Source organism: Arvicola amphibius, chromosome 4 (genome assembly GCF_903992535.2).
Source record: "Arvicola amphibius chromosome 4, mArvAmp1.2, whole genome shotgun sequence".
Lineage (NCBI taxonomy): Eukaryota > Metazoa > Chordata > Mammalia > Rodentia > Cricetidae > Arvicola > Arvicola amphibius.
The window spans coordinates 37,963,909-37,986,265 of NC_052050.1; the positions used below are offsets into that span (position 1 = coordinate 37,963,909).

Below are 22,357 nucleotides of genomic sequence, written 5' to 3' on the forward strand. Positions count from 1 at the left end.
AAGCCCAGTATTATATTACTGCCCACAAAGAGGATGAAGAGCTGCAGGTGTGGCTGGATGGCAGAGCACTCACCTAGCATGTGCAGACGCTAGATTAGGTCCTCAGCACTGGAGAGCGAGCATAAAAATCCCCTACACTTTAATTACTTATTCAAACACAATTAATTGCAGAAGCATCAGATTCCCAATGAGAAGATGCAAACATATGTAAAAAACTTCAGAACATTCTACTTGGGGAAGGTAACCCGGCAACTTAACTGAACAATCTGAAGACTGGACAAGGTTCTACTTACCCTTCTTATTGGTTGTGAAGTACTTGGAGTCAGTCATGATTCTGGATCTTTAGAGTGTACCTACGGCAAGAGTAAAGAATCCTGTTATCCAAATTATGTCTCAGCAAGGCATCTGACTAATTTGAAGACCATCTATAGTTAAGACCTTTTAAACAAAATGAGTAGCTTCTCCTGTTACCACCACCATTCCTGGTTCAAGCGGCCCAGGAAAAAAAAAAACTGCAACTTGCCTCAAGGAACTTCTAGGGCAAAGTATGAAGGACAGACAAATGGAAGAGGGTAATAACCTGAACCCCTTATGGCACTGTGGCCTCCAAGGACAAGCTTGGCACCTTTGTAAATACACCTTAGCCACTCACTCAAACATTTAAGACAAAAAGTCTTAGTGCCAAAGATTTCTCCAGAATCAGAAAAACCTGGTTACTCCCCTGCCTCAGCTCAAAGGCAGAAACAATTCTGCCAACCTATTAAACACTGTTGGCAAAAAGGGTCTCAAAAATAAGAAGCCTGCCTTACTTCCAGCCCTGGGAGGTAGAGGCAGGAAGGCCAGGAGTTCAAGATCTTCTCAGCACAGCTTTGGAGTGACTCTGAAGTGAACCTGGACTACAGGAGACCCTGCCTCAAAAACAAAAGGGAAGGAAATGAAAGAGCCAGAAAGCACGAATACCACGTAGAACACAGAAACTGTTTTGATGTTTGTCAGAGGTTTGCATTAATGTTTTCACATTTTTCTAGCAAAAATTCAGAAAATGCCATTATCAGTCCATTCACAGCATCAATTAAATAGAAAGCAGACAAATTAGGAAATTTTTTTTTGCTTTTCAAGATTTTTATTATTTACTTATGTGTATGTGTGTACTCCTGTGTGTGCACCCATGCTCAAGAAGACCAGAACAGGAGCTGGATCCTGAAGCTAGTTACAGATGGCTGTGAGCCACCCGATGTAGGTGCTGTAAATTGAAACTGGGTCCTCTGTAAGAGCAGCAACTGCTCTTAACCAGTGAGCTGCCTTGAGCTTTTTGAGACAGCTTCTATAGCCTGATTGGCCTGGAATTCTCTATGTAAAAGGCACTCTCCTCCTGCCCTCGGTTCAGGCACTGGGCTTACAAAACATGCTACCACACACAGTTCTTTTTGGTTTTTAAGACAGGCCTCATGTAACCCAAAATAGTCTCAAACTTGCTACACAGCTGGAGATGATGACCTGAATCCCACTTCTGTCTCCACCTTCCAGGTGCTGGGAATACAGGCGTGTGCCACACGACTGGTTAGGAATTCTTCACAGAACAGGCAGGAGGATCTCTGAGTTCAAGGGCAACTTAGTCTACATAATGAATTCAAGGCCAGCCAGGGCTGCTTAGAAAGATCCTATTTCAAATAACAAACTTTTTTTTTAAGGATTTGTACTAGAAATCTTGTCTGTGAGTTTACACGCACACACACACACACACACACACACACACAGAAAAGACGTACAGAAAATTACTAGCGCCTGACAAGAGTGTTAGAAGCTGCCAGTCAAAACTTACTGTTTACACAGAATGCTGTTAAACCATTCTAAAGCCCATAAAATCATCAAAACTTCAAACATGATTTAAAAACAAAATCTGGAAGTTTTTCACCCAGATACTTGGAGAAACTGCACAAAAGCACTCTGTTTTCTAAAGCTAACATACACGTATATAAGATTTTTTTTCTTTTGTTTTGAGACAGGGTCTTCTCTGTGTCCTGGCAGGCTTGAAACTTGCTATAAAGACCAGACTGGCTTCATACTCACGGTGACCCTCCTGTTTCTGCCTCACACGTGCTGCAATCACACATGCCACTATACCCAGATAACATGACATTCTATCAGGAATTCTCAACATACTCTGCTCATAGTAAATCAGTCACCTTAAGTCATGTCTTTATTAACAGCCTACACATTTCATGATTTGTAGGATTCAATTCCCACCACCCAACATGAAGACACATCACTGTAACTCTGGTTCCTAGGGATCCAAGACCCTCTTCTGGCCTCTCACACACATGGTACACTGACATATACATAGGTATAACATCCAAAAACATAAAATAATTTTTTAAAAGCCTGCAACCTAGATCCTAAACCAAGAATCTCTGCTCTAACAAAAAGAGATAAAGAGATATGACCAGCTACTTGGGAGGCTGATGTAGGTCTGGATAATATAATGAGACTTTGTCTCAAAAATAAAATAAAAAGGCTGGAGGTGGCTCAGCAGTGAAGAGCACTGGCTGCTCTTTCAGAGGATCTGGGTTCCGTCACTTTATCTGTAACTTCAGTTCCAGGGGACTAGAGGCCCTCTCCTGGCCTCTGGGGGCACTGAGAACACAAATGCTATATGGACCTACATGCGGCCAAAATACCCATACACAAAATAAAATAAAGAAGGGCTCAGAGGTGGAGGGCTTGCTCAATACATGGGAAACCCTGTGCTCAGGCCTCAGCGCCAATTCAGAGCAGGGATGTGGCTCAACAGTAGAGTGCTTACCTAGCAGGCATAAGACCGCTCCATTGAAAGAAAAAAGAAAAAAATTTAAAAAGAGAAAAATGAGCAGGGAAATACATCACTCACTTAACTGACACCATGGTAAACAATTATGATGAAACAATCCCCTCATATAGGCAAAGAATCCTGCTGACAAGTCTATCCTTTCCTTAAGCAAAAGCAAAAACAAAAAACCTCCAAGGAAAAAAAATGAAAATAGTCTAAACAAAAGCAAAGAAGTAGAAAGGAAGGAATGTGGGTAGACTGGATCTAAACACATTATATGCATATATAAATATTAAACATTTAATTAAAAATGAGAAGCGGTAGTAATGGCAGAACCTTAATGTCACTAACTTTCAACTCAAAATAGTTAAATATATCTATTTTTTAAGTGAAATAGCCCAAGTACTAGCCAGATAAACACACCAGCTTCTCCAAAGATATGAAAACTGATGACTCTATTAGAAACCACAGAAAAAGAGCCAGGATGGAGCTGGAGAAAATACAACTTGCCTAGTGCTTCAAAACTCAAAATCCTACTGAAGTAAATTTTTTTTTTTTTCAGGAAACCCCTAGAAATAAGCAAGCCACAATAGAATCTGAACTCATAGGAACTTAAACAACATCAAGCTTGAAAAGTCACTAGCTGATTTATGGTGTGGCCTAGGAACACTGTTAGAGAACAAAGCAGTCACCAGGCAAAGCATGTAATCACCTGCATTTGTCCTGGCCTACACTGTGATGCCAACGCCTCTCACAGGCCTCCCTGCACACAGTTATAGATCTATAGCAACATAACCTAGTTCCTGCCAAATATAGACTGTCAAAGTCCATCTCTCCTCCCCTTCCTCCAAGTCCCCAAAAGAGAAACTCAACATTGAAATAAGATTAATAGGCTGAGTATAATAAGGTCAGAAAAAAAGTTAATAAAGTCTTAATTTCAAGTAGTTCTCTGGGAAATGGCAACTAACACTAGCATCGGCAAGGCGACTATGCCCTTCTTTGCACATAGAGTCAATAACCAGCCAAAGTTCGGGGAACTGTAAAGGAGCTGTAAAGCAGAAGCGTCATTCCAGCAACCTCTGCTTACAAGGTTGAGAGGTGGAAAGATCATATCTGGCCAAATGGTCAACAGCACTTCAGATTAAATACCTTATCAGAAATAAAACATAAAAGCCAGATTCATCTCCAGTTTCTATTTCAATAACTATAAGTTAATTCATTAATATAGCATTATACATAAAGAAGCCCAATAATTATGAAAATGCCAAGGTATTTTGGGAAACAAGCCTGGGAGGAAAGAAAAAAGGGGATGGTGTCCTCTCTGAATACTCCTTGTCTATCTTGGTTCGAACTTGGGCCTAAGGCATAATAGTTTAAAACGATGATCTTTTTCAGAAGAAAAGGATGTAAGGGAACTTCTTTGAGCCCTTATTAGTCAAAACGTTTGCTTTATATTAAATTTAATCACCCACCTTTAGGGAGGCTGTTTGCAGAACACACTCTCCTTCATTTCTCGGGAGTCTGCCCTGCAAGACACCTGCAACCAGCTCCGGTTTTACACCTCAGTCACCACTGAGCTGTGTTACCGTCCCTGCACCGCCTTCACCTGCCGCTTTCTATTATTACTCTGTAAGTGCACCCTAAGGCTAAGCACAACTACACAAGGAAGACAATTAATAATTTAAGAGCTCCTCACTGAGAGCACTTTTGAAGCCAACTTGCCTTTCTGAACTTATTGTGTGTCCTTTGTCTTTTAAACCACAATGGTTGCAAAAGTGTTTGGCAATTCAAAAACCCTCTCCCTTCTAAAAGTTAAAAAATGAAGCATCCATGACATTTATGCTACTTCATAATGAAATAAATAACCTGAGTTTTATAGGAGCCCTCCCCTAAACAGAAGGCTGCTCAGAAAGCTAATGCATTCTGTGAATTCAAAGAATAAAGAAATAGCAGGAAAATCCAGTTTTTTCACTTCTAGTAGCATTTACAACCTTGCTCAAACTAGACTGCTCCTGATAATTACAGGGAAGAAAAGGGGGGGGGGAACCAATTTCGGACTAAGATTTACTTCCATTGGCTTCCCCCTCTCACACAGGGGGTCAATTATACAGATTTCACCTTCCTTCCTCGAAGTACATTTAGTCCCCTTTTCTCTTTACCAGTCAAGACTCTGGAGATCTGTTCAGTTTTCAGCAGGTAGAGAGAGGTGCTTCTAAACCCCAAATTCGGGCGACAAGAGAGGTTTTCGTGGCCAAACCGTCGAGGGAATCCTTTCTCCCTCTGCTGTGCGGGACACGTCCCGGCTTCTCAATGAACAGATGCCAAACGGGAAAGCTGGGAGGTTCTCCCTCGGCCTCCAGCCGCTAGCGGCCACACCCCTGGCCTCAGCCCTCTCCCACCGGGGAGCTCCGAAGCCCCCAACTACCAGCTGCTGCACCCGACCGGGTCACCACGGCCACCGCGGAGGAGGCACTTTCTCCAGGCTTCCCCTTCACAACGGTCACACCCGAGGACTCCCTCCATCCTCAACCGTCACGCTCCGTGGATCTCCCTTTCCTCCCGCGCCTACGACCGGGCTTGGGGTTCCCCTCCCTCACAACCACCCCCAGTCAGTTAGGGACACACCCCAAAGCCAGCCGCCTTGAACTCACCGGAGGCAAGGGCGGGGTGGCGGCGGCAGCCGGAGAGCACAGCCCGGGTGGTGGTGTAATGGTTTCCTGCCCGTCACGATTCTTTCCAGATCTAAGCCACTGCGCAAAACCCAATTTGCCAGGGACAAAGATGGTGGGCCGGAAGCTTTGGCGTAAGAGAATCTCGCCGCGTGACGTCATCCGTGTGCGCAGGAGACCCGAACAACCAGGCTGTGTCTCTGTTGCCCCGGCAACGGAAAGGTTTCCTTATCTCTGGGTCAGAGAAGTGCCTATCGATCGATCCAGGCTTTGAAAGCCAAAGTGGCTTTCCCAAAGGATATGCTAAATTAGTGGATATTCTCGGCATTTATATCCGTGAACAAGAATTTTGTAAAGTCTGGGTGAGATACCCTATTTTCTTAAACACAAACCTCAGGTAATCTGTCGGATTCAGAAGTCTGTAGGCTATAGAAACCGACTGGCTACATGAGCAGAGGAACTAGGAGATAGCGACTTAAAGAGTCTAAGAAATATTCAGAGCTGTGTTCGAATCTCCATATTGAATATCACTGGGGAAACTTAATAGTGCCCCCGCCCCCCGCTCACGCCCTTCCTCTTGGTACTTAAGTGGTGTAAGCTAGTTCAAAACAAACACGTGTCGGACAATGTAGTTCGTTTAGGGTAGCCAGCAACTGGAGCCCCTCTTGCTTCTGCCTCTAGCGGGCTGGAACTCATCTTTTTTGAACTTTGAATCTATATACCTTAGAGGCTCTTCTGCCCTGCTGCTTTTGGCTTCTCTCACTTTACCATTAAAGAAATATTTATTAAGGACTACTACAGAAATCCAACTTTTTTTTTTTTTTTTGTAACAGTCCTAGCTGTCCTGAAACTCGTTTTGTGGAACAAGCTGGCTTCGAACTCACAGAAATCGAAGCAAGCCTGGTCCACAGAGTGAGTTCTAGTACAGCCAGGGCTACACAGAGAAGCCCTTTCTCAAAAAACCAAAAACTAAAAAGCAAATAAAAGTATAAACAATTTAGCTATTTTCTGAGAATTTCTTACTTACATAATTTCCTATGTACGTATTTATTATATATTTAAGATCTCCAAAACTGGTGATCAGGCTTAGCCTTTAATGCCTTCTAAATCTTTTTTTTTTTTTTTTTTTTTTTTGGTTTTTCGAGACAGGGTTTCCCTGTAGTTTCTAGAGTCTGTCCTGGAACTAGCTCTTGTAGACCAGGCTGGCCTCGAACTCACAGAGATCCGCCTGCCTCTGCCTCCCAAGTGCTGGGATTAAAGGCGTGCACCACCACCGCCCGGCTCTTTAATGCCTTCTAAAAGAAAGGTCAATCACTTATGTGTCTTCTATTAAACTACACATCTGAGAGTGAAGTTTTTGATGTATATTTGTTTACTAAAACCTGGCACATTACCAAAGTAAAATAAAAATCGACACCATTTTTTTTCTCAGAACTGGGGATGGATCCTAGGACTTCATACATGTTGGGCAAATACTATACCACTGAGTTATATCCCCAACCATGACATATTATTTTTAACTCTGTTCCTTTTCTCATGTAATAATCAGCTTCTTTTTTAAAGAGTAATTTCATAGATCCATTAATCTAGATGTCTTGCTCCTCTAAGAATGAAATGAGACTCTAAACCAAGATTATTCAACTGGATTTTCTTTTTTCTCCTCTTTCTTCTCCCCCTTTTCATTTTTCAAGATAAGATCTCACTGCCCAATCTCTCAGGTGCTGAGATTACCTGTGGGTGCCAGTACTTCCTGTCAGTTAGAACTGGACTCACCAGCACAGCAGCAGCTTGATACTCAGTCATTGTAACAAGGTTACTTGGATGAAATTTTGCTAATTCCTGCTATGGAACTCTAAAATTGTTAAATAGTCCTGTTCTTTTGGGGCTATTTTATTTTTGTGATTATGGGCTACATAGTTATTACCAAACCTGCCATGGACAGGTACACAGCAAAAAACTTTTTTTTTTTTTTTTTTTTTTGGTTTTTCGAGACAGGGTTTCTCTGTGGCTTTGGAGCCTGTCCTGGAACTAGCTCTTGTAGACCAGGCTGGTCTCGAACTCACAGAGATCCGCCTGCCTCTGCCTCCCGAGTGCTGGGATTAAAGGCGTGCGCCACCACCGCCCGACAGCAAAAAACTTTTTAAAGCTAAAACAAACATTTTTTTAAATTACCTTTAGAAATTCAAAAGTTGCACTTCCTGACAACTATTTTAGTAAAGTATAAATCATATTCTAGAAATATAAAGGTAACTTCTAAAGTTGAAACAACTAAGCCCAACCTTAAAAAGGTTCTCATTGTATAAACCAATTGCCTACTTTTACACTCTAAGGTCCTAAGGTCTTTTTAGCCAAGGAATTAGGAGTTATCAGGGAGACGGTGAACTCGTCCAAATTCCATTAACCTCCACCCACAACTCAAACGAAGTAAAGTATACAATCTGGACTTTGCAAACCCTTTGGCAGATTACTTTTTGTATACAAACCGAAAAGTACCCTAGTCTATCAAAACTCCGCTCCCGCTAGACTATCAGGATTGCTACAGTGTATTTGGTGTCGCTAATAAGGCATATCTACTGGGCCAGAGGGCAGGAACAAATTTCTTCTAGCAGAATGTGTCTAGAGTAGTAACTTAATTTTACACATGGAAGACAATTTAAGCTACCGGCCTAAGCTAGCAGTATGAAAGGTAATCGTCCTAAATTCTGGTGGATAAGAAGAAACTTTTTCATCTTAGAGAAACTTGTTGAAAACTGACAATAAGAAACGTTAAAGTCTGACTCTAACTTTTCGGGAAGGTAGAAGAATTTGAACTAAGCACCACCTGCGTCGGGTCTGCGCAGAAAGGACCTGCTCATCTTTTTTCCCCCTGGCTTGATAGCCCGTGGATAAGGGCGTCAGGCAGGGTCCCCAGCTCTGCAGAGAGGCTGGAGTTTGGCCCTCCACCGAAGCCGCGCAGAGATGACCAGGAACAAACCCACCCACCACACTAGCCAGTCGTCTCATTAAAGTCAGGAGGACGGAAGCGGAAGTCCCGGTTGGTCATAGAGTTCCCTGGTTCCGGCTCAGGGCCACAGTTGATGCTAGAGCGCCTGTCTTCCGCCCGCTGTGCGGAGGTCCTCGGAGCTTCTGTTTCCGGGTGCGGCGTCTGTCACAAAGCCTACATCTCCCTTCGCAGGTGGCGTCACGGGTCCTCTGCGCCGCGCCCGAGGTCAGCAAGCAAGGACTGGCGCTTCCCAGCGTGCGGCGGGCGCCGGGCCTCGCAGCTCCGAACTGCACCTCGAGCGACACGTTCCTTGGCGCACACCTGTCTCCGAGTCACGGTCTGCCCTGTGAAGTGCAGCATTTGACAAGTCATTCCCCAGCCCCCACATGCCACGTCCCGAGCTTCGGAGTTAACAGTCCTCAATTTTGAGACTCCCTCCCCTCTGCCTCCATAAGTCTTTTTATTTTTTTTAAACCCCAGTTGAGTTTGCTCGTGTAAAATTAAATTTGGAGTTTCGGGTGCCGTGCAGAAAGACTAAGACTCAGCACCTGTTTGATACAAATCAAGTTCATGCTCCTTAGAGTGTTTGTGGGAAACGTGACTCCCAGTACACACAGGATACTATGGCTGAGCACGGGGCTCATATCACAACTGCTTCGGTGGCGGACGACCAGCCATCCATCTTTGAAGTGGTAGCACAGGACAGTTTAATGGCAGCAGTGCGACCCGCTCTTCAGCATGTGGTCAAGGTAAGGTGTTATTCCTCTGAAAGGTTTCAGGAGCGAGTGGATACAACTCAAAACATCTTATTGGTAGTCAAGAGTTTGCAATGACCAAAGTGTCATTCATATCCATGGCTTAATTTGCATTCAAAGAGCCCTGTACAATTTCTAGGACCTCAGGGAGCTTAGGCTATACCCCCAAAGCGAATTATTTCAGCTAGATGTGTTGACTTTAGAAGGAATAAGTTAATGTGAATAAGAACTGAAGATGGTCCTGAAATGAATCTTGTTTTTGCTTCAGGTTCTTGCAGAATCCAATCCTGCACACTATGGCTTCTTCTGGAGGTGGTTTGATGAAATCTTCACCCTGCTTGACCTTCTGCTCCAGCAGCATTACCTTTCCAGAACCAGTGCCTCATTTTCTGAACATTTCTATGGCTTAAAGCGGATTGTAGCAGGGAGCTCACAGGAGCTTCAGCGACCGGCCAGTGCTGGGCTTCCCAAGGAGCACCTTTGGAAATCCACTGTGTTCCTAGTTCTTCTACCCTATCTGAAAGTGAAGCTGGAGAAGCTGGCTTCTAGTTTGAGAGAGGAGGACGAATACTCTATTCACCCCCCTTCTTCTCACTGGAAACGATTCTACAGAGCCTTCCTGGCGGCCTACCCATTTGTTAATATGGCCTGGGAAGGCTGGTTTCTAACACAGCAGCTTAGGTACATCCTAGGAAAAGCGGAGCATCACTCTCCCCTGCTGAAACTGGCTGGAGTTCGGCTAGGTCGACTGACAGCTCAGGACATGCAAGCTATTGCGCACCGACTATCTGAAGCCAGTGTGATGCAGGACCCCGTCAGAAGGTAAGACCTTAACATTGTCTAAAACCCTTTCGTTAACAAGATTTAAAGTTGTACGTCAATCATCTGGTTTGTGCCATAAACAAGGACCACCTTTCTGGTAATGTTTCTCATCATAATAGATATACCTTGCTGCGTGCCTGGTGTATGCAAGGCTCCATGGGAGGTATTTACTTTGTGTCATTACCTTATGCCTCATCACAGACTGCTAAGTTAAATACAATGGCTTCAGTTAATAGTTGGGGGAACCAACAGTTAGAAGACACAGAACCAAGACTCAATGCAGAGCATACAATTCTAAATAATGTTTTCTTTTTTTGAGACAGGGTTTCTCTGTGTAACAGTCCTAACTGTACTGGAACTTGCTCTTGTAGACCAGGCTGGCCTAGAATTCACAGAGATCCGCCTGCCTCTGCCTCCCGAGTGCTGGTATTAAAGGTGTGCCACCACCGCCTGGCTTAAATGTTCTTTATCCATGATGCTACACCACCTCTAGCAATGCTTATTCTCCCACAAGTTCAAAGATACATGCATCTCTGCAGTGCTAAATTACTTTTTAAGCCAACTATTTCTTTTTCTTGGTGAATTATCTTCCATCTTAAAATTCTATAAAATCATCTTTAATGCCTTCCTCAGATAAAAGCCTAATCTTTTGTTGTTAAAAACAGTTGGGGGCGCTAGAGAGATGACACAGTGGCTATGTGAATGGCATGCACTGCTTGCCCTTCCAGAGGATCAGAGATCAATGCCCAGCACCCACATTTGGCAGTTCACAACTGCCCGTGACTCCAGATCTTCTGACCCAACTGGTACCTGCATGCACATATAGACAAGCAGACCCAAACATACAATAAAGCGTTTCTTAGGTGTACACCTAGCAGTCGGTGACGAGTGAACTGTTTACAACAGACCCTCCAGTCCAGGAGGGCTCCAGCTCCAAACCAGTGACTCCCATCAAGTGTGGAACTGCACTTAGTGACTCTGTCTTCTCTGCCTTTTGCTCTCTTTCCCAACAGCGTTGGTGAGAGGATAACGTCAGCTCTGAAGAAAGCTGTGGGAGGTGTCGCCTTGTCCCTCTCCACTGGCCTTTCCGTGGGTGTGTTCTTCTTGCAGTTCCTTGACTGGTGGTACTCTTCTGAGAACCAAGAAACCATCAAATCCCTGACTGCGCTGCCTACCCCACCACCACCTGTACACCTAGACTACAACTCGGATTCGCCCCTGTTACCCAAAGTGAAGACAGTGTGCCCGCTGTGTCGTAAAACCCGGGTGAATGATACAGTTCTTGCCACCTCTGGCTATGTGTTCTGTTACCGCTGTGTATTTAATTATGTGAGGAGTCACCAAGCCTGTCCCATCACAGGCTATCCCACGGAAGTCCAGCATCTAATTAAACTCTACTCTCCAGAGAACTGAATGAGATTAGCAGAATACCTCACAGCTCAAGTTCTGGACTGTAGACCACAAGATTGTTTCAGTGTGGCCAACAACACTGATCCTTCCCTAATTCATAACTACAGTAGTTTTCAGTAACTTTATGGATTCCTTTAAAAGGACATATCCACTTGATCCTAACTTTTTGCTCTCTATCAAGCGGGTTAAGCAGGAGAATCAGGATTACAGGCAGTGTGAGGGCCAATGTAGACGTGAATTACAGAAGATCTCTGAGTGTTGCTGGTCCTCAAGAGGAGGGTTTCAGCTGAATGTGGCAGTGCAGTATCTGTACCCAGGAGGTGGAGACAGGATTTTGAGCTCAAGGCCAGTTTAGGCCACCAGAGGGAGACTGTCAAAAAAGTAAAATGAAAGCGAGAGGCTATGATTAAGGACACAAGCTCACAGGCAGACCCAGGTTAGACCTTACACGACAGGTGGTCTGGTAAACAGGCCTTCTCTTTAGAAGGTATTTCTTTACCTGTGAAGAAGTAGTGTGTAGTCTTCATCAGACTACATACAGTATGAAACACGGACTTCTTTCTAGAAATGCTTAGGGACATTTTAGAGAAACAACCCCTTCCAAATACCTTGACTTACTAACATCTGCTAATTATCAGCATTTGAAGATTCCTTCATGAGCCCACACCTGTCTCTCTTGGGAAACAGATTAAAGAAAAATAGGATTTGTTTATAGGGAGGAGTCTGGAAATTTCCATGTGAATGAAAGCTAGCAAGCAATGGAGAGATGCAGTAAAATACTTATGGATTGTTTACTGAATGCTTACCTAATGAATACTTAATGAGGAGCAAAAGCTTTCTGCTTGCTCTTATGAGTTTTCTCAATTGGCAGTTTGCTCAATTGACATGAATCATCCTGGGTATTATGAAAGTTTCTATGAAACATTTAAGTAAATTTTAACAATACAAGATTCTGGGAAAGAATTGTTGCATGCTGTCATGATTACTTCAGGGGTTTAAAATAAATTTTCATACAGATCACCTTAGACTTCTTGAAGTATTCCTGTATTGATTAAAGTTTTGCTTATTAAAAAGACAAATCCAATAATCAGAACAAAAATTCTGTTCTAACAACAATACTGCCTTGTTATGAAATAGCATTTACCAGAAACATAACAGATCAGTTGCTTATTTAGGAAAATGTATGACAGTAGGTGGACAAGCTGATGAAGAAATGGCTTTTGAAAAATCATTAATGTAGGATGAATGAAAATAATTTGTAAATGCCTGGCATAATATGTGACTCATATTCTCTGGCACCAGGAAGATGAAACAACTTTATTAGCTTTTAAAATGGACAGACCATCCTGTGGACTAAAAATATTAATGCTCACATATACCAAAAGGAAAGATCATGGTCTTTTACAAGCTCTGGTAAAACCTATCATAACAAAGGTCTAACCCAAACAAATACCATAGTTTATTACAACACTTTTAATACAGTAATAAGCCAATGAAGAATTGGTTCCGATTCAGGGCAGAAATGATGAATCCTCCATGAAATTTTCAACCCTGATTTCTCACCTGGACCTAAGAAGGAAAACATGAAAGTATCAGTAATTCAAAGGCTACAGAAGAATACACATAATAAGCAGGTATCCACACAGGTTCAAATACACCTGGTGGCAGGACAAGCACAATCAGCTCAGAGAGAAGATTAAGGGATCATGCCCTGGTCAAAGCCAGCGCCGAAGCAATGGCAATACCAGGTCAGACTATACTTCACTCATCATTGCAACATTGCATTTAACCTCCCTGGATTACCTCAGATGCCTATTTCCATATCCAAAAAGAATTTAGACTTGCATACCAAAAGAGCTATTTTTCTTAGACGTTTCAATTTCAAATCTTTTAGAAATACTTTCCGCTATGCAGTAAGCAATTGCTATACAAAAATAAAAACTTAAAAGTTTTGTCTGTAGGCAGGGGACTTTTCTGTTTTCACAACACAGAATAGTGAGACATCACTCAAATTTTTTTAGAGCCAGGCATGGTGGCACATGCCTTTAATCTCAGCACTTGGGAGGCAAAGGACTGTTGAATCTCTGTGAGTCTGCGGTCTCTATAATTCCAGGACAGCCCTCAGACCTACATAGCAAGACCCTGTCTCAAATTAACAACAAAAATTTTTGTTATTTAAATGGGTCCAATCTCCACTTATTTGGACAAAATCTTAGGGATATCTGTGAAGAGACTTATAGCCTAATTTAAAGTAACAGCTGTAGAAAAGATTCTCTACAAAATTATAAATCAATTAACATGGAATTCAGCTGCTATCAAAAATAAAAAAAAAAATATAGTCAAAATGCTTGTAGTTCCAGCTACTCTAAAGGGTCAGACAGGAGGATCACTTGAGCACAGGAGTTAGAGGCCTGAGCAACACAGGAAAACCTACAGTGAACAAACTATTCAACACAAATTTTTCTATCAGAATCTTCTAATTTCAGTTCAAAATCTCTGAGAGGCTAGGATCTGCTAAAGCTCTATAGCAATTAATAGCAAAATGAGGAAGAGAATTGGTGTGAATGCCAGGATTCTATTTTTCTACCTCTTAACTTCTCAACTCCTGCCCTTTACTAACAGGAAAAACTACTGGCACTGGGGAGATGTCCCAGCATTTAAGAACATTAGTACCTCTTGCATAGGATCAATAACTGACTTTAAACCCATCACCTTGACAACATTGTGATCACCTTGACATCATTGTGATTCAATGGGTCTCCTGCCTCTAGTTTCCCTGGGCTCCAACACATATACACAGACCAAAAACCTATAAAAGTGTGATTCCGCAGCTACAAGCATCCAATTACTCCCCATAGCCCAGGGAATAAAATCCAAATTTCTTTGCTTGGCATTCCAAGGGATTTCAAAACCACAAGTGAAGCCATAGGTCAATTCCCAGAACCATCACAACAAAAACAACCCCCCAAACAAGAACAAAATTCAAGACAGGTGTAGTGGTGTATACACCTGAAATCCTACTGCTTTGGGAGGCTGAGGCAGAAGAATCCTAAGTTTGAGGCCAGCATGGGCAATACAGACCCTGTATTAAAAAAAAAAAAAAAAAAAAAAAAAAAAAAAAAAACAACTTAAAATCCAAATTAACCCTCATTTGTTCTTATCTAATTAATAGCATAACCCTAACAACTCTTTTTTTCCCCCTAACAACTCTTATAGGCCACCCAACCCAGACTATTTGTAACTTCTTAGATCTACTCTATTTGGCCTTGTGCCTTCCCTTCGATGGAAACCCTTCCTCCAGCTCAGTTCTGCCTCCCCAGTTGTGACCCTCCGAACTGCCACTTTTTGCATGAGGCTTTATCCCAATTAATCCCTAAAGGAAGGCTCCGCCCTTCTGAATTACGGAAGCAGAGTTCGTGGAACCAATTCCACTTATAGATCCCTACAGACATGGGAACTGAACCCAAGCTCCTGCCATGCCCAGCACGTATGTTTCCCTAGTTCTCTGTCTCTACACACTCACTCCTCCTGAAGCTTCTTCCCGCTCTCCATGCGAGAATGGCGGGGTATACTGTTGGAGCTACTCAGATGTCTCCTTTTCTGTTAAGTGCCCTGAAATGCCTTAGTTAGTTTCCTCTGACCTCCAGAGTTTTCTCTTCCATCACAGCAATCATCACCCACCAACTACGCAGCAGTTCAACAGTCCGTCCCACCAGCCCCACCTCACTGATTTCGAGGCTGTTACGAGCCTGAAGACAGGAGTTCAATAAATGACTTCAGTCAGCCCTATGGTCCTCGATTAGAAAAGCAGCACAATTTATAATGCCAGCTTACCTCCAACCTGTCACGCGGGCAAGGACCACACCTCGGGTATCTCCAAGCTCTCATTCGCCCATCCTCTTAACACATGGCGCTCTGCACAGATCCCTTTGCAGGCCAGCGAGTGCTCACACACAGTACCTCCTCAAAGCAAAAAGAGATAAAGTCCAAACACCACCAACTTCGAGAGACAGAAGCCATCCTTGGTGGGGAAAGAGGACTGAGGCCAGGGTGGGGGCTTGAATCGGTACCCAGCCTGGACTCCTCATTCCGCAGTCTTGGACCAAGACTGTCAGGAAACACTTCCCGACTGCAGAGGATGACGGAACCCTAGTTATGGGACACAGCAACCTGGCCACACAGAATTCCCGCGCCCTCTCCCCTGCTCCTCTGCCGACCTGCATCCCACAGCCCCACGCGCACCAAACAGCCAATCCCGCGGCAACCAGAGATTCACGTGAGAGCTGTAAGGCGGGGCTGATATGAAAAACAGCCAATCGAAGGGCGAGGTGAAAGGACAAGGGGTGGAGCTGTCGTAATGGCGGAGACTGCTTTCCCGGTCCTTCTAGGCTACTGGGCCTCTGGTCTACGAGTTAGGGCTGTGTTGTTCTGTACAGAGAGCGATTCTGTTTTTCTTCTCCCTACAATACTCTGTTCATGGAATTCCTGGCGACTGTTAGGCATAGTGATATTACGCTTGCCTCGGTAGAGAGTGGGGAAGGGAGAGGCGAGAGACTCCTGTGTTGAACATTTTTAAAGACAATTTTTAAAAGCAATTTATTTGTGATTGTGCATGTGCGTTTTGCCTGCACATGTTTGTCTGTGCACTGTGTCAGTGCAGAGCACGCAGAAGTCAGAAACGAGTGTCATCTGGAACGTGAGCTATCACGTCGGCGCGGGTGATCAAACCCTGGTTTGGGTCATTTTAAAGGAATGTGCCTTGAGAAAAGCGCAGCTAAGTATCAAATTGGCAAGACTAGCACGGACGATTTCCTGGAAGAGGAGGCATTTTGTCTAGGTCTTGAAGAGCCTTAAGAATTAAGAGATTCTGCCGGGCATGATGGTACAAGCCTTTAATCCCAGTACTCCTGAGGCGAGGCAGGAGATCTCTGTGGGTTTGAGGCCATCTTGGTTTATAATGGGAGCTCCAGGACGACCAGAACTATAGAGAGAGAGCCTGTCTCGAAAAAAAAAAAGCCAGTAGCTGAGAAGTCTAGTTCGCCAGACTTTGGCAAAGCTAAAATCAAATTGATCAAATATTGATTGGAAGTGTGCCTTCAGGCCTTAAAATTTCATAAAAAAACAACATGTCAATAGCAAAGGTTTAAAGAAAGTTTCCTATTACATAACAAGCTAAGGAGATTATAAACAGATGTCCTACTTGCTTTTTCTATAACCAAATACCATTACCTTCAGGTAGAAACCCAAATTAACCCAAAGGGTACTCAAAGGAATGAGATCTAGCAGATAGAAGTGTTTCACTTTACAGAATTTGGAAAATTAAAATATGTGCACTATACCATTGACATTTATTCAGGTTTTCAATGGGCAAGTGTCTTGACTCAGAAAAGGTTGATTCAGTAATTACGCATTTATTAAAAGTTATGGCCATCATGGGTAGACCTGCACAAATAAAGACAATGGTCCAGCATATGTGTCTAAGAAAATGAAATGGTTTTTGCTTTTTATAATATAAAGTATATTGCAGGTATACCAAACAATCATAGAGGTCAGGCAGTTATAGAAAGATCAAATTGAACTATAAAAGATACATTAAGCAAATAGAAAGGGATGAAAAATAACCCCAGAAATATATTGCATAATGCTTTATTAACCTTGAATTTTCTTAACACTAATGAGAAAGAAACAACAGTAGCAGAGAGACATTGGATAATAAAAAAAAATCTTCTGAATTAAATCAGCCAGTGTATTTCAAGGATGTGTTGACCTCACAATGGAAACCAGGAATGTGCTACATTGGGAAGGGGTTTTGCTCTTGTTTCCACAGGAGAAGAAAAACTATGGATACCATCAACATTAATAACGATTTGCTTTGAAAAAGAGAAACTCTTGAGAAAGAGAAATGATATAGCTTAGCTCATCCACAGAGGTGACAACTATACAGGTGGTAAGAAAACCTCACAAAGGTTGGGGTAGGGTTCTGTTCTTATCTTTACAGAAAAATTCACATCTTCAAAAAGTCAAGAGATCCTGGACTTTTGGATGCATAAAGAGGAAAAAATAGCCATCCAGAAAGGATCACCAGGCAGAAAGGAATATGACTTATGAGAACAGGTGATCAATATATGTATGTGTATATGTGTGTGTGTGTGCATACACACGCATATATTTATGAATAAATAGAGCTGTCTTTGGAGTTGACGATGGCTATCCTTCTCAGGTTTGGGAGGTCCTTCTGTATATGTGTAGCTTTTATTGGTAATGAATAAAAAACCTGCATTGGCCTGTGATAGGGCAGAGTAGAGCTAGGCAGGGAAAACTAAACCGAATGCTGGGAGAAAGAAAATAGAGTTAGGAGATGCCATGTAGCTGCCACTGGAGACAGACACAATGGAAACTTGCTGGTAAGCCACAGCCCTGTGGCAAAATACAGATTAATAGATATGGGTTAATTTAAGATATAAGAACAAGCTAGAAATATGTGTAAGCTATTGGCCAAACCATATTGCAAATAATATAGTTTATGTGTGGTTATTTTGAGTCTGGGAAGCTAGGAACAAACAAGCAGCCTCCCCCAACACTTCTCTAAATCTGAGCATGTTGTTAGAAGAAAAATTCAGAGTTTCTCTCTCATGTGAGGAGCCATCTAGTATGAGACAGAAAGAATTTTAAAAGTTTACTTTTCTCCAAGCCTATTTTGTCTATATCATATCTTTGATTGAATATATGTTTATATGAATAATGTGTAAGTTTTCCACAATGAACAGTAGATTTTCCTGCAGTAATTTTGAAGTTTCCAGGAAGACAATGGGGCTTCACAACCATGATGCTACCTGGTTGAGATGACATCATGATGCTGATAGTGCTACTTTAAGACCAGTTTTTGGTACCAGCTGATGAAATGGTGTACCTTCTTACAACATTCTGGCCAGAACTACAAATAAGAACTTTAGAAAAACCCTATTGACTACTCAGAGATCATTTGAAATTATACAAGACAATAATCTTGAAACTTAACCACTGTTTTACTTTTACAGGATCCCATAGAAAAACATCACCCCCATGACAGCTGGAAGCAATTCTAAAAGACAATGTCCCATCTCTCAACAAAGTTTGTCCTTAGAGTTATGGACACCATTTAGCAGTTGATTATTATAGGGTTGGTGGTTGGGGTGGATATTATGTAAACCCAAAGATCTCCTTGGAAAAAAAAAGAGGGAAAATTGAATGGGATACTAGGTAGATTAGTGTGAACTTACACTAATAATAATAATAGTGAGTAATAGAGTGAATACTTGTGATCCATTATTTGTGGACAATTCACATTGGTATAGATTCTTGTATATTGATACAAGTTCAAATTATATTTGTTTTTATTGAATATGCTCCTATTTCTGTTTACAATATTTGTACACCCATGCAAAGTTATTTTGTTAGATTATTTGAATGCATGTTTTTACCTCTGTTTAAGACATTTTATATGTTGATACAATTTTTAGGATATGTTTATCATATTGCATTATATATTTCTACTTCTGATCAAGATACTTATACATTGTTTACATTTTGAGGTCATTGTCCTCATTTACTGCACAGTTGTTTAAAAATTGCTTAATATTCTAATATGAAGTCTTAGTCTTTGAGTTATATAGGCATTCATGTTTGTTAAACTTATAGTCAGACTAATTAGGTTATTTAGATACATAGAGATTGTATTCTGCATAAATAGGTAGTCTTCAACCTCTTCAACGATCTATAGAATGTGGCATTTAAATAACTTAGGGTTCTGTTGATGTGAGACACGATTGCTCCTGGCAGCACCAATTATTTCCAAGAGAATGTTGAGCACCAAAGACACTACACTTTGAGTTTGTTTTCTTCTTGGCAGAACTGGCCTTTGGGCAAGGAACTGTCCATGCCTCGACCACTAACAAAGTGCATGGTGTCCTGACTAGACAAGCAGGATACAAGAAAAATGACTTCCAAACCTTGCCAAGACAGGATAAGACGGTTCTGAAAATTTTCCTGCCTTGGAAAATGGTCTGTCAGCTACTCTAGGTCTTAGCCAAAGCTGATTGCTTCAACATTGCAAATGAGACTTTGTGTGATTGCTCAGGTAGCCAGTTGTCTCTGTCATATACTGCACATTTTGTACTTGTGCAGTACTTCCTTGATTGTACAAGCTGCTTGATTGTACTTCCTGCCTACTCAGGTAGTATCATTTCCCTTCTCAGGCCTTTGATGGGGTTGAAGATTAGATAGTTGTAGTTACCTTCCTCTTATGATCTAGCCAAGCCATTTCCAATGCAAGACTTAGATTCCTTAGGATAGAATGTTTATTAAAACATTTAGCATATGTTCTTTGCTTAGTATTGTTTATGCATTGTTTATGCTGGTTATAATTCTAATTTTATACTTGATATCTGTTCCTAGTGTATATAGTTTTGTATTGGGTTTGTAACTCTCTTATTTAGACAAATGGGGGAAGTGATGGAAAAACTCCTTCAGTCAATGACCTGAAACTGCTTTAGATCTATAGCCGGGTAGAATTTAGCTAGGCAGGGAAAACTAAGCTGAATTCTGGGAGAAAGAAGGACAGAATCAGAGAGAAGCCGTGGAGCTTCTGGAGACAGGTGCTGGGAACCTTACTTGGTAAGCCACAGCCACATGACAATATACAGATTAATGGAAATGAGTTAAATTAATATAAGAGTTGGCCAATAAGAAGCTAGAAGATAGAGCTAATGAGCCAAGCAGTGATTTAATTAATACAGTTTCTGTGTTATTATTTCGGGTCTAAGCTAGACCCACAGCCGAGAACCAACAAGTGACCTTCCTCCAACATTTAAGAGGCTGGACCACGTGGGCGCATGACTTTTTGGGTACACAGATAAAACCACTAGTTTGTCCAGCTCTCTCTCTCTCTCTCTCTCTCTCTCTCTCATATTTATTTATTATGTATACAGTTAGCCAGAAGAGGGCACCAGACCTCATTACAGATGGTTGTAATTGAACTCAGGACCTTTGGAAGAGCAGGCAATGCTCTTAACCGCTGAGCCATCTCTCCTGTCCCTCACTCTCTCTTGTTCCCATGTTCCACACCTTGAGGTTGGACCCATGTTCCTGTTCTGTGAGTTTTTCCCTTACAATAAAGAATAGTCTTGGAATATTTTGGAGTTATCTTGGGATTATTTGACTCACATACCCCCTCCCCTTTATGCATTCAGCTTCAAGGTTCAACATCTGTTTCACCGGGCTGAAATCAAAGGAGAAACCATGCCTGGTACTGGAAACCTAGCCAGATACCTGGGGCCAGTCATTGAATATGGAGGAGAACCTATAACTGCCACTTTTCTAAACCAGCACAATTCCTAACTACAGTTCAAATATTTACCCTTATACCCCCAGAGAAGTATAGGTCTCACTCATTAAAGAAATGTTTCCTTGAAACAGATGGAGATCCTCACAGAAAACCACAATCAATCAAACTGCAGAGAACAAGCGACCATGTGGTATCCAGTCGCAACTGAAATGTCTACAACACAAATCCTGTGCCTAGGATTTGTGGGGGGCATAGTGGAAGAGAGGGGGGCGAAAAGACTGTAAGAGTCTGCGGAACAGGAACTTTGATGTGAAATTGCATCTCCTAGGAATGTGATAGAATAGACGCTTCCCCTATGAAGTCCCATCAGCGTGCTGCCTGAACAAGGGCAGCATGGGTAGTGTGCTACTATGGAAAGTGGAAATCTCCTGGGTCCTCAACCATAGACAAGGAAATACTGAGGGAGAAATAGTCTGTCCCAGCGAAGAGCTCACAGATTAGTTATCCAACACCAAGTGGTCAGCGCTGAAATCAAATCATACAAATACTGTCATATGGACTGAGAAGGTTGTATTTATATATTTAGGAGGGTGTGTGTGTGTAAAACAACAAAGAGAGGCCATGCATTTGAGAGAGAGAGAGAGAGAGAGAGAGAGAGAGAGAGAGAGAGAGAGAGAGAGAGAGAGAGAGAGAGAGAGAGAGCGCAAGGGACAGGTAACGTGGGAAAAGTTAGAGGGTGGAAGGGAAGGGGGTAATGATGTAATTATATTTTAATTTCAAAATAAAAAATTTTAAATGTGATGTATAAATACAGTGGAATTTTTTTTGGTCCGTAAAGAACAACGTTTTATTATTATTTCCAGGAAAATGAATACAACTGAAGATAATAGTATTAAGCAAGTTAAGACAGTCTCAGGCAAATATTGTATGTTTTCTCTCATTTCTGGTTCCTAGGTTCTTTATAAATATATAAAATCAGGTATGTATATATGACATGAAAGCAGAAATAAAGCTTTTTTAGAGCAAGAAAGGAAACTATCAGGAGAGCAGAGGGGCAGGAAGAGGGAGATTGGGGGTATAGGGTCAATATGTTAAGCATATAATATATACTTGTATAAAAACTTTAAAAATAAGGATCCTACGAGAGACATATATGGATCTAATCTACATGGGAAGTAGAAAAAGATAAGATGTCCTGAGTACATTGGGAGCATGGGGACCATGGGAGAGGGCAGAAGAGGAGGGGAGAGAAAGGGAAGGGAGCAGAGAAAAACATGTAGCTCAATAAGAACAACTAAAATAAATAATTTTTAAAAAATAGGAAAAGTGATAAAAGTAAGTAAAACACAATAGAAAATTCAGAAGATAATGAAATAAGCCCACAATGAGTGTGTACAGAATAGCCTAATTTAAACTGAGTACAGCTGGACATGGTGACACACACCTTTAATGCCACCATCATGGAATGGAGGCAAAGGTATCTCTGTGAGTCTAAGGCCAGCCTCGTTTATATAGAGAGTTTTAGGCCATCCAAGGCTGCATAGTGAGACCCTGTTTCTAAAGATTAGATGGAGTGCAAAGATTTGCAAC

The 22,357-nt window shown here is 42.0% G+C and overlaps 2 protein-coding genes, 1 long non-coding RNA gene and 1 other non-coding gene across 6 annotated transcripts in view; 1 reads left to right on the forward strand and 3 right to left on the reverse strand.

Annotated features, from left to right (window-relative positions):
- Positions 1-8,415, reverse strand: part of Ap2b1 (adaptor related protein complex 2 subunit beta 1) — a 113,336-nt gene extending 104,921 nt beyond the window's left edge. For 2 of the 3 annotated variants that reach the window (XM_038324823.2, XM_038324821.2), the window contains exons 1-2: positions 5,458-5,613; positions 294-353 (exon numbers count right to left, since the gene is read on the reverse strand). In XM_038324823.2, coding sequence (XP_038180751.1) covers positions 294-330 — 37 coding nt within the window. In that variant the 5' untranslated portion in view covers positions 331-353; positions 5,458-5,613. Of the gene's footprint in view, positions 1-293; positions 354-5,457; positions 5,614-8,296 lie in introns of those variants that run through there. The other variant, XM_038324822.2, reaches the window with a different exon arrangement.
- A 146-nt stretch (positions 8,416-8,561) lies between these two features.
- Positions 8,562-12,470, forward strand: Pex12 (peroxisomal biogenesis factor 12). Its single transcript, XM_038324824.2, has 3 exons — positions 8,562-9,207; positions 9,482-10,035; positions 11,049-12,470. Exons 1-3 carry the CDS (start codon positions 9,082-9,084, stop codon positions 11,446-11,448), a joined length of 1,080 nt encoding a protein of 359 aa, XP_038180752.1. The 5' UTR covers positions 8,562-9,081; the 3' UTR covers positions 11,449-12,470.
- Positions 12,471-12,733: 263 nt separating this feature from the next.
- LOC119811186 lies at positions 12,734-15,665 on the reverse strand. Its single transcript, XR_005284951.1, has 2 exons — positions 15,280-15,665; positions 12,734-13,014 (listed from the first exon to the last, which is right to left on the reverse strand). It is a non-coding gene; the product is annotated as an uncharacterized LOC119811186 (long non-coding RNA).
- Positions 13,126-13,222, reverse strand: LOC119813835. Its single transcript, XR_005285281.1, has one exon. It is a non-coding gene; the product is annotated as a Z30 small nucleolar RNA (small nucleolar RNA).
- Positions 15,666-22,357: the final 6,692 nt, after the last annotated feature.